At 34.5% G+C, this 12260-nt stretch overlaps 1 protein-coding gene across 3 annotated transcripts in view; it reads left to right on the forward strand.

Moving 5' to 3' along the window:
• Positions 1-12260, forward strand: part of CSMD3 (CUB and Sushi multiple domains 3) — a 586238-nt gene that overhangs the window by 358675 nt on the left and 215303 nt on the right. For all 3 annotated transcript variants that reach the window (XM_058820586.1, XM_058820594.1, XM_058820602.1), the window contains 3 exons: positions 163-279; positions 8092-8307; positions 8902-9090. In XM_058820586.1, the coding sequence (XP_058676569.1) occupies positions 163-279; positions 8092-8307; positions 8902-9090 (522 nt within the window). The remainder of the gene's footprint in view (positions 1-162; positions 280-8091; positions 8308-8901; positions 9091-12260) is intronic.

Consider the following 12260-nt stretch of genomic DNA (forward strand, 5'->3'; position numbering starts at 1 on the left):
AAAATGGTCTTTAGTCATATCTTAAATTGCTAAATCATTTGAGTAATTACTTTTAAATAATTTTAAAAGCAGGAAGTTTTAGGTTTGTTCTCTCACATTTTCTATGTTTTCTGTTATTTATATTATTATTATTGTAATTGTTATTTTTTTTTTTATTTCTAGCTTTATGTGGTGGAGATGTTAGAGGACCTAGTGGAACAATTTTATCCCCAGGTTATCCTGATCTATATCCAAATTCACTGAATTGCACATGGACTGTGGATGTTACCCATGGAAAAGGTAAAAAAAATCCTTTTCTCTTTTTCCACTTTTTTTGGGTGTTTTTTTTTTTTTTTTTTTTTTTTTTTTTTTAATGTGTAAGTTCAGTATTTTCTGCTCTAGAAGGAGACCTAGGTTAGCACCAAAGCTAACCTAGGTTTTGCATAGCTGATTTTTGGGTTTGTTTAATTTTCTTGTAGTAATTCCTAGAATTCCAGAACTGGACTAGGCCCTTACACTTCCCACAGAATGAAAAATCAGTGAGAAAGAATTATATAATGGCTGATTACAGAAGCTGAAGGAAAAATGGCTTTTAAGGAAGAAGTTGTTATTACTTGAAGTCAGATTTCAGGAAAAAGATATAACAGGAATTTTAGCTCTTCTCTGAGAGGTTAAATAATGCTTAGGACACAAATGGAAGCTAGTATTTCCAGGTAACAAAGTTTCCTAAATAAATGTGTCCTAGTTGCTTTCAAATGAAAGGTTTTGGTACTTGATGAGATGGATCATACTTTTAGGTTTTTGTTGGTATTTTATATTAAATGTGGGAGTGACTCTTGGAAAAGCTAGAGCAGTATAAGATTTAATGTTAGGGGAAGGAGACAGAGATAGATGTCACAAGAGAAATTTAGTACAAATAGAGTAAGCTGGTAAGAACAAAAAAAGGAGAATTATATTGTAACACTGGAAACACTGTAACAGTGGAAAGAGTACAGAAAAAGAAATGAAAGGAAGAAGAAGGAAGGCAAGTTCGATTCTGAATTTCATCAGTGTTCTCTGTGAGGGCATGAAAAATGTGACAAAGTACGGTGATGATGTATTCCTCTAAGAAAGAGTTATTGATAACATAAAAATAAGACTTCAGATAAAGAGAACTGTGCTCATCTGTGATCCCCTTATTCTATTTTGTACAAGTAGTGTGATAGTTTCTCTTCTAGATATTAAATCACTCTGACTGGTTGTCCCATTTAAAACTCCTTAAAGCATTAAAGTGGTAAAGTGTGTCTCTCAAAATTATTGCTCCAGCTCTTCCAGTAATAAGAGTAGTCTCTCTTATTACCAAGTGATGCCTTTGTGTCAGTGTAATTTGATTCTAAATATCCACAATGAAAGAGCCTCCTGAACTTAGTGATGCTACATCACATATTACATTTGCCTTTGTTACCTCTATGTATCATACATGGCTTCTGGAGTTGTGGGAATATAAGGGACTGTGTATCTTTTGTTCTTCTGGATAAGAAAAAAGACTAAAAGAAGGTGTAAAGAAACTGTTAGACCTGTAGTCATTTATCTTGCACTCTGTCTGAGAAGTCATTGGATAACAGCACAAGCTTTATAATCTGAGAACTGAAGGCAAGTAGCAGAGATGGATAAGAGTTTAGCTTCATGTAGTAATACATGACAGAAAATGATGTGAATCCTACAGTAAAAATGAGGTCAGATTAAGCCACATTTTTCAGGATTCTTGACAGACATTTTATTAACTCTTTAATTGCTCTTAAAATGAAAAGAGGATTATGAAGAAAAGTGCGTGGCAAGTTTTGGGAAGTTTTGGGGGTTTCTTTAATTTTATTTTCCTTTTTAGAAAATGAAGCAGCTCTTTTGTGATTCATCCTTTTTTCTTAAAACCTCAGCTAGAGAAATAGTTAATAGTTGGGAAAAATAAAAGCTGAAATTCTCAATGTTATAATATTTTACATGAGCCTGTTAAGAAAATCCACCATATATAATGAGACTCCTGGGAAAACAAATTTGCAGAAATAAAGTATAGAGGGGAAGACATAATAGTATAAATATGGATATTTATAAGCACATATACACTGAAACATGTATCCACACATATTTATAGACTCGTAGTCTTGTTTGATTCAATGTCATGTAATGTTACAGTCTCGGGGCAGAGTAGCTGGAAAGCAGCTCAGTGGAGAAAGATCTGAGGGTGCTGGTTGATAGCAGCTGAACATGATCCAGCAATGAGCTCAGGTGGCCAAGAAACCCAATGACACCCTGGCCTGGATCAGAAGTGGTGTGGCCAGCAGGACCAGGGCGGTGATTGTATCTCTGTACTCAGCACTGGTGGTCCTGTGTCCAGTTCTGGGCCCTTTTCATGATCCATCCTTACGAACGGGTTTCGTGATGGTTCATAGGGTGATCTCAGGGTGCAAAAACCAACACAGCACAGGGGATTTGCAGTAATAAACAAACAAGTGCAACTTTATTGAAATAACCACAGCAGAAATGTGTTGGGGAAGGAACTGGGGAAAAAGGAGGAAATAAGGGAAAAGAGGGAAGGAAAAGAGTGGGTTTATAGCTACCAAACGTGGTCTTCGTAGTCCTTCGGAGCCCAGCTCACCAGGTCATGTCTGGGGAGATCTCAGAGGCACAGTTCATCTGGACCCCAATTACATTCTTTTTCTTTGGGGGAAGGGGGAATAAATTTCACAACCGAAACAAAGGTCTTCAAGGGGGAAGAATAGCGTTTGAAAGGGGTGTACACAAAGTCCAAGCTAGACAGCAGGTGAGAGCCGTTGTTTTTTGTTTTTGACGGCCTGCACCTGGGACATCCATCTTGCTTTGGGCAGCTTTCCTTCCCCCCAGCCCCTGCACACCTCCCCCGAGTTGGGAGTTTCAGTCCCAGTCTCTGGAAGAAGGTGAGAGGGGGCCTTCTCACATAGGGATTTCATGTCTCGGTCCCTTGATGAAGAGGCTTCTTACATCTCTACTTGTCTGTCACAATGGCTAAGGATGGGTGAGAGGGGTCTTCTCTTGGAGGAGGGACCACCCCAAAGCTCAAACCAGCCAGGCCAAGAGCTATTGTGCAAAAAGGGCAGGGTGCCCTGTGAGCTCAGTGTAGCATACAGCAAACAACAGCCGTGGAAACAGTGAGCTAACAATACTTTCAGACCTCAGGCACGTGACTTTCCCCCTCACCGGTTCAGCAAACAGGGGTTTTAATTATTCTTTGGTCTCTCTCCATGACGATTGTGAGGCAGATCAGGGCCATTTAGGATGCACTCTCACAGCCCTTCAGTACAAGAAAGGCATCGAGGCGCTGGAGCATGTCCATGGACATTAGGAGAAAATTTCTTTATGGAAGGTGTTGTCAGTTATTGAAACAGGCTGCCCAGGGAATTGTCATCCCTGGAGCCATTTAAAAAACATGTTGATGTGGCACTTAAGGACATTGTTTAGTGGTGGACTTGGCAGTGCTGGATTAGTGGCTAGACTCAATGATCTTAGAGGTCTTATCTAAACTAAATGACCTATCATTCTGTAATTTTTATATTGTTGTATGGAAATGTTATTATTTATGGAAAAACATTAAGCATGTATGCAATGTCAAAATTTGACTTGGACATTTTGATTCATGCTGCTCAAAGAGCTGCTGGAAAAAACTGTGGAGTGGGTATTTGCTCTGAGTAGGAAATAGTGTATGAAATCTTCATATTTTGTACTTGTTGGCAAAAGGCTATTAATTCTTTAAGCTCTTCCTGTTGTACTGCATGAGGAAGATAGCTGTCCTTTTATGATAATGTCACAGGCTTACCTAATTTAAATTTCTAACAGTTAAGTTCTATGTCACAGTGAACTAGTCAAATAGGACACTTCTGTATTTAATGGAAAAATGCATGTATCTTTAGGATGTGAGTCATTGCACCCTGAAAAAGCAGGTGGAATGAACTATCCTCTGAAGGTACCTGTTCATCTCCATCCATCATGCAATGTCCAGTGGGATAATATAGTCCTCAGAAGAAGTGTCTATGGGGAGACTGAGTGACTAAGGCTTACATGGTTACCATTTAGAAAAATTGATCCCATACATATAAATGGGTTATTTTAATGAGAGGGAGAAATAAACTTTGTTCTGGATATCTCATTTTCTGCTCTATTTCATGGCTAGTGTAATTTCAACTTCAGAAACCCAAGGAGTATCTTCTACTAGCTACTAACTAGTGAGATGATTTTTACTTTAAACTATTTTGAAGTTTTTTTCTATAAAGTTTTGTAGTTTCATGTCAGACTGCCAAGAGAAAAGTATATAACTTGTAACTCCAGAATGCTGTGAGGTACTTTCTTATACACACATCTTTATGTTACAACTTCATACTGCTATTACATAAAAACTGGTAATTAAATGTATAGTTTTAGTTATTATGTGTATTTTATGTCTGTATATGTTGAATTGCTAGGAAATACAGTTTCTGTGTTTGTATATACTGTTTTAAATGACAATATTGCAATATAAATATATGTGGTTTTAATAATACTCTTCAAGTGTATCTTAAGTTTTAGAATTAATTCTTCATTTGTGTTCTTGTGGACCAGCATTTTGATTCTTGAGTGTCTATTAAAACTTGATATAATTTTCTTTCATTTAAAAAAAAAATGTATTAGCTAGAGAATTGAACATTTATCTTAAATATAGTTAATATGTCTATTAATCACTATAATGAAAAGAAAAGGGAACACCTATTGGCAATAATTATTGCATTTTGTCTCTGATTAGAATGCAATTTAAATATATGGTGAAATGAAATGTGTGGAGTGTCAGTGGTATGTTTTAAAAGATCTATTATGAGATCAGTTAATTGACCCGTCCCCCAAAAGTCTGGATTGTAACACAGAGAAGTGACATTTCACATTATGTCTTCCTATCTTCATTTCAGATTTTAAATATTCCCCTTATAAAAAAGGCGAATGTGAGGCAGAATGAGATGGAATCTACCTGAACATATCTTTTAAAATTCTTCCCTGGAGAAGACACAATCTGTCACACAGCACTTATTAATGTGATTAGAATATTTTCTGAAGAAAACCAAATTGTACAGCTACTGCTGTAATATACCTTGGGGTTTTGCTAAGAAATGTCATGGCAATCTGCAAAATTGATTGAAACATTCCCTTGAGTTAAACCTTGTGTGATGTTTGAACAATACTCAGTGAAGCTCAGCTGTGATTCACAGGAATTTCATTATTTTGGATTAGTACCATAAAATTTTCTTTCGGCATTTCTGATTTTGTTGTTTCAGTATACATGCATGCATTAAAGGGACCAAAATTAATTTGGAGTGCAGCAAATGCAAAAATTATGAGCTGATATTCAGTCTTATTCTGTATCTATATCGCATGGGATTTTTTAAGAGCTCTTTGCATGTGAAATCAACACTACATCCTATATGAACTAAGTTAATAAAAAACTGCAGACATTTAAGAATTTATTAATTCCAAAGCTATAATTATATACATTACTTCAAAAGATATACAACCCCATCTCAGTTCCAGAATTCTGTGTGTCATTTTTGCCAATTTATTTTCACACAAGCTGGGAGAATAAATAGAATTATCAAAATAGATGAATGGCTTTGCTCATGCAATTAGTAAATTAAGAACTTTTAAAAGCCAGAATAAATCTTTTGGACTATTTATTTTTATCATAAGTATAAAATAAAATCTCATCCAGTAATTTCAATATCAGTGCTACTTAGTAAGAATGTATTTTTCTGGATTCAGAGGGAGTATGTGATGTGTGTGGAGTTTTAAGAAGAAAAGGAGTTATCTACTTGAAAAACCTGAATGGTTCTCCAGTCTCTGTGAAGGGAAGTAAAAGATAAAAGTCTCCAAGATCCAAGGATTTTCTCTGATTGCTCCTATCTGTATGTCCAGCTGGTGGCAAGACTAAGCATGTATTAGATGCCAGTATGTATGGCAGGTCACACAGCTTAACAAGGGTGGAGGCAAATGTCTTATTGGTCTGCATAGAAACCAGCAGCACTGAAACAGACATGAGCACTACAGGCAACCAAATCCTATTTCTCCATCCAGGCTGAGGGGAAAGGGCTCTGTTAGAAGTGACACTCACAAATGCGCATGCATGTGCTCCCCCAACCTTCCATATTCTGACCCAGGAGCTGGAGTTCAGATTCCACTCCTGCTAGGTTCTGCCTGGTCTGTGATCAATGGCTCTTTTTCCAGTTGTCCCCTGATCTCATCCTGCTCCCCAGACAGTCCACACTAATGTTCACTAGTGATCACCCATGTGCTCACTCTCTGGACAGAAGAGACATTTGCACGCTAATAAGGAGTAGAGTTTTGAAAGGATAGAGGACATGTTGCACTGGTTAGGTGCAGATATTAGAGAGCCTAAACTCTCTCCTTTTGCTGACGCATTTTTCACTCTTATCTAGCATGATCCTTTCCCTTATCTTCCTTTGGCCCAAAACATCTCATTAAAAGTTTTAAGGTCTCCAAGTACCATTTAAAAAAAAGTCTTCAGTTTTATTTAATCTCACAAATTCCCTCAAATACTCCATGGTAAATTTCTAATTTTCATGACACCTAAGATAAAATTCTTTTATCATCAATTACTAAGATGTAACTACTTTAAGATTACAATAATACTCTTAATTTACCATCAGACAGAAACATAAGAAATCTGGTCTTTGTTGGTACTTCCACTTAATCCTGCTCATTAAAGCTTATGTCTGTGTGTAAACCATTCATTACTTCTCTCATTTCCTGTCTTTGCTTCCTGTCCTGAAAGTCCATTACCAGATTTATAAACCAAGTGTCCTTGCACTCTAGATACCCATACAAGCTGTATTCCTTAGGTGTGATTGAGTTGCTTTAACATAAATGTTTAACGCTATTCAAGCAACCTCAGAAATATTATAAAAACAAACAAACAAAACCAATAATAGACAATTGCACTGAGAGCTTCTAAAGCTGCCTGTGAGGTCTAGAAAAGGTAACCTACAACATCTGAAGGGGCATTCTATTTCTTTACTTAGACAGCTTAGTCAAGCAGAATATATCTAGCTTGGATTTTATTACCCTGTTTGGGAAATTTGGGGCTGGTGGTGGCAGGGGTAGGGCGAGGGGTGCAGTGTTGGGTCTGTAGGAAGGGGAACTGTTTCTTTGCTTTTTGATTAAATTCTCTTTACTATTAAAAATATATTGGCCATGGGTCATTACTATTCATCTGCTATGTTAATCTGCAATCACATGAAAGGATCATCCTAAGTATTGCATCATCAGATATATTTGAAGAGACTGAATCATTGGTTTATAACTTACATGATAAAACTGAAAATAGCATTACATTAGAGGTATCCCTAATCACTTAAGCTAGCTAATGGATTCTATGGATTCTTCTGTTTATTTTTCTTGGCTTTTCTGTGCATTCTACCAAAAGATCATGCTCTAAATCTTAGTTAAAAATGCAGAAATGATATAATTGTTTGTCTTGATCTTTAAGTCTTTTTATTGCTACTGGATTTCCAGGTGATATCTTCCTTTCTACATGTGTGATGTATATATGATGATTGGCAAAAAAATTGTACTTTTGATGTATTTAACATCTTATTTAGAGACCTCCCCTTTTTTTGGGAGGAATTGGTGATGCTATTGAGGTGTCATTAGAATTTAAGATCATACAGTTTATAATCTTTTCTTTCACTGGTGCTACTCAAGGATACTGGTGATTGTAAGAAATAAGGCTTACCTTTTTTGTTCTGCCATTAACTGTTTCTATTTTTGAATACACATAGCGCGTCACTGGATTTTACACAAAAATGGAAGCATCTATGTTTAAATTCTATAAATCAGATGTCCATATTTTGCAGCTAAAGACAAAAGTTAAATATGACGTCAAAACAAAACCTACTGCAAAGATATTTTCATTCCAAAATCAAGACAGATACTAATTTTTAGAAAAAAATTGATTTTAATTTTCCAAATGATTATTCATAATGTGACGCCTGAATTTTAACTTTGGCTTAGTGCCATGGATGTTAATAGGGTGACATGTATATCTAATTCTACTTTTTCTAACAGGTGTGCAATTCACCTTCTACACATTTCATTTGGAGGATCATCATGACTACTTACTAATAACAGAGAATGGCAGTTTCACACAGCCATTGGCACGTCTGACTGGCTCAGAGCTTCCTTCACCAATCAATGCTGGTCTCTATGGAAATTTCAGAGCTCAGTTGCGGTTTATTTCAGATTTTTCAATATCATATGAAGGATTTAATATTTCTTTCTCTGGTAAGGAAATACCTGTAATATCTGGTTATTGAAAAACTTGCTCATTTGGGGTTTTTTTTTTGCATACTATATAAAGAAAAAAATAATTTAAATTATTTTGATGAATATATATACTGAAAAATTATATTATATATTTTTTTCCTAAGCGCAATAATTTAAAAGCAAATGAACCTCTGTGCCACATGTGGAATAAGATGTCAGTAAACTGTAAGACACATTATCAAGTGAGGAGAGGAAACAGAATTAGTCTAATTTCAGTTACTCAAATTCCAGATGACTTGAAGTGTCAACTATTTAGTTTTTGTTATGGATTTTTAAAAATTTGTTTTATTTACTGGAGTTATTTATGGCTCTTATAAGCATGATAAATCATGTTGTGTCATGCATGCTTAAAACATTGTGAATGTAGTAATATGCCTTACTTTCAACATAATCTAATTATCAATTTAACATTCACATTATAATTTTGTTTTAAAATCTGATGCCTGTATTGATATTCAGGTGAAAATATACAGAAATTACTCGACTGCAGGACTACATATATGACTGGTGAAGAATGTGTTGTCATAAAAGCTGACTTGCTCTTGTTTACAGAGTATAATCTTGAACCTTGTGAAGATCCCGGGATCCCACAATTTGGTAGCAGAATAGGATTTAATTTTGGCGTTGGAGATATTCTGACATTCTCCTGTTCGTCTGGATATCGTTTAGAAGGAGCTTCAGAGGTTATTTGTCTCGGTGGTGGCCGACGAGTGTGGAGTGCACCTCTGCCAAGGTGTGTGGGTACGTGGTCAGCTGCTTTCATTTGCTTGTATGTGTAGTCATTGTCCATGGACTCGCAGATTTAGAGCATGGAAAACCATGGTAATACACCTCTTTTAATGTACTCTCATACTCTCCATATCTCCTTAGTCAATTTTTTACCTTTTTTAAAATAAATTTGGTATTATAAGTGAACTTCAAAGTCTTTACATGACAGCAATTCAATTTAAGGGTGCAATGCTTACTCCTCTTATTTGTATTAATAGGTTAGGAAAACTGGGTATAAATTTAAATCAGCATTTACCAGTTCAGATGTCAGGTAGTTGATTTTTTTTTTTTTTTTGGTCAATGCAAGCTTCAAAGTGATAGCTGTATTATAAAATTGTGGTTTGATCACTTACACCAGATTTGTTTCATAAAACTGGGTCCATTTATAGGAGTACAGTCAACCTGGACATTCTATGTCAGAACCATATCCTCAGAATATTCTTAGAACAGTTTTTCTGGTTTTTAAATGACAGCTAAGACAATTGAGAAGAAACACTTTCTGATAATTCCTACCTAACACTCTCCAGTCACTGTAGAGGCAGCCTATATATGTAGATTTGACTAGAAATTTAGGTTTAAATGGCTAAAGAATGTTGATTGAGCTGAATGCTTCCTAAATTATTTGGTTTTCAGTTCCATTAGGAATTGTTAAAACAATAAGGTCTCTAAAAAGTAGGAAAGTTGCTTAAATATCTGCATTATTTTTATTTAAGGGTACATATTGCTGAAATGTAGGTACTATATGGAAAGGTTTATACATGAAAACATCTATATCAGTGTGCATTTAAAATATTTTTTCATACTAAATTTTATGTTAGTTAAACATAAATGCTTAAAATTTATGTTTAACTAACATAAAATTTAGTATGAAAAAATATTTAACATCTTTCAGATGTTGATTGCATAGTAACTATGGATTGGTTATTTGTTTCCTCTTCTTTGTTGTTAGTTACTGTATCAAGATTTTTTGGTTCAAACCACTCCTATTCCATTTCCTTTACCTCAGTATGAGGAAAATTATGAATTTAGCTTATGCATTAGCAACATTTATATATGTACCTATAGAAGAGATAGTTTAGAAGCTGAGTGAGAGCAATGGATGAATACAAGTTATTTTTGTGTTGGGGTTGATAAATTTTTTACAATAAGAAGAATAATGAATGTGCGCACAGTCAAGAAGATAGGTTAAATTTCAGTAACAAATTTCAGGAAGGGTTAATAAAAATGAATTAGTAAATTATCAGCAAAAATATTCACAGCAGCATAAAAATAAAAAAAATTCCTATACAGCTTTCATGACAGAAAAATAATGCTTATGTTTGCTTGTTGGAGGAAAAGAGAAAACCTGTAATAGAAGGAATAAATTACTTTCTAGTCAACATGTTTTCTCCTTACTTTTGGAAATAAAAGATAGTCTCACTAGAATGGCTTAATTAGACATTTTCACTCCTTAAATAGCCAGTGCTTAATTTCTGTGTCATAATAGTGAAATTCAAACAAGACAAGAGTAGAAATTCCTGTTGATCACTTATATTGGACTCAAAATTTATGTATTGGTACTGTTGCTCACATTTGGCGTTTTTTGTCAAAATGATTAATGAGAGAATGCTTCTGATACAACATGCACTTTCACACACACAAAATCAGTTGGGAAGTAACCACTGCTCACAATATTTGTGTTATGATTGTCAACACAAGAATAAAATGCAAGGAAGACAGATAAAGTAGAAGTTTGGTGGAAGGCCAAGCATCCCTGTCTGGATACAACAAAAGCTAATATGTTGGGTTTTGGAACAGAGTAATCAGTCATAATCAGTTCTAAACCAAATAATTTGCCAGAAAATTAGCAGCTGTCTTTTCTTATTTAGAAGACGGATAAATACTTGTAATTTATTAATTAATGTTATTATTCAATCCATAAAAATAATTTTTTTAAATTTACTTAAGACTTAAGAAATGAAATTTTGAAATTAGGAATTATTAAATTAAGAATTCTTATTTACTAATACATTATTGCATTTTGAAAAAATATTCAATTAATTATTAACTATTATTAAATTATTAGGAATTATTAATTAAACATTAATCATTATCAATGTTCAAATAGCAAACAAATATATTCTTACTGAATTTTTAAGGCTGAATTTCTCAAATGATGGTATTATCTCAATTCAGGAGGGCTTGATGTTGCACTGAAATAATTTTCATAATAAGATTTTTCTAAAAAAAGCATAAAGGTTCTCCATGTTTCTGTTCACCCTATGATGCAGCACTTCTTGGGGTAGATGTCTGTAGTCACTCAGGGCAAGCACAGTTCAATGGTAGCTGAAACTTTGGTGTCTTATCTACTCTGTGTTGGCTGACAAAACTAAAACATGCTCTGTATGAGATACTACAAAGCAACTGCCACACAGCCAACTGAACAAGCTGGTGATAAATGGATGTATCTAATGATAACAGAAAAAAGTCCATAATCTTTAAATTGCTTTCTTTGAACTTTTCCATGGACAGTGAAAAAGAAGTCTCCTTCTGAATCTAAGTAATATATTTGTAAAAAACAAAATTTACAATAAGTATGAATGCATGTTCACTTTTGACTTTATAAAAAGCAAAATCTAAGCTCTGGGTGGTCCTAAGGAATCCCATTTTCCTCAATACGCTAGGCGCTTGTCTCCAGCTTGTAATACAGAGCAGAGAAATCATCTTAAGTTTGTGAATATGGAGCTGCTTTCTTAGGGTTGTAGTGCCTCTGAAATGTTCTGATGCATTTGAAACTCAGACTAGTTTCTTTGCCTAGTTCCCTTTATAATTTTCAATGCCACAGATAGCTTACAAGAATTTTCCTGTAACTGTGTTACAGATAGGAACAAACAAGAGCAATTATTATTGCTTTAAAGGGAAAAATAGTGACAGTGATAAAATTAAGCTTCTCTTATCATCAATAATGAAATGAAGATGATTAAAGATCTTTTAGAACACTGTTATTCCTTAGTTTCATGATTTATCTTTATGCTGTACTCAAGTGATAACCAAATGCAGAGTTCATATTCAGCACACATATTTCTTTCTTAGAATTGCTTTTCTTTTCAGTAAAATATGGAAAGTTGTTTCTATTATAGCAGGATTTCTTATATCTTTTTTTC

The sequence above is a fragment of the Ammospiza caudacuta genome, chromosome 1 (genome assembly GCF_027887145.1).
Source record: "Ammospiza caudacuta isolate bAmmCau1 chromosome 1, bAmmCau1.pri, whole genome shotgun sequence".
NCBI lineage: Eukaryota > Metazoa > Chordata > Aves > Passeriformes > Passerellidae > Ammospiza > Ammospiza caudacuta.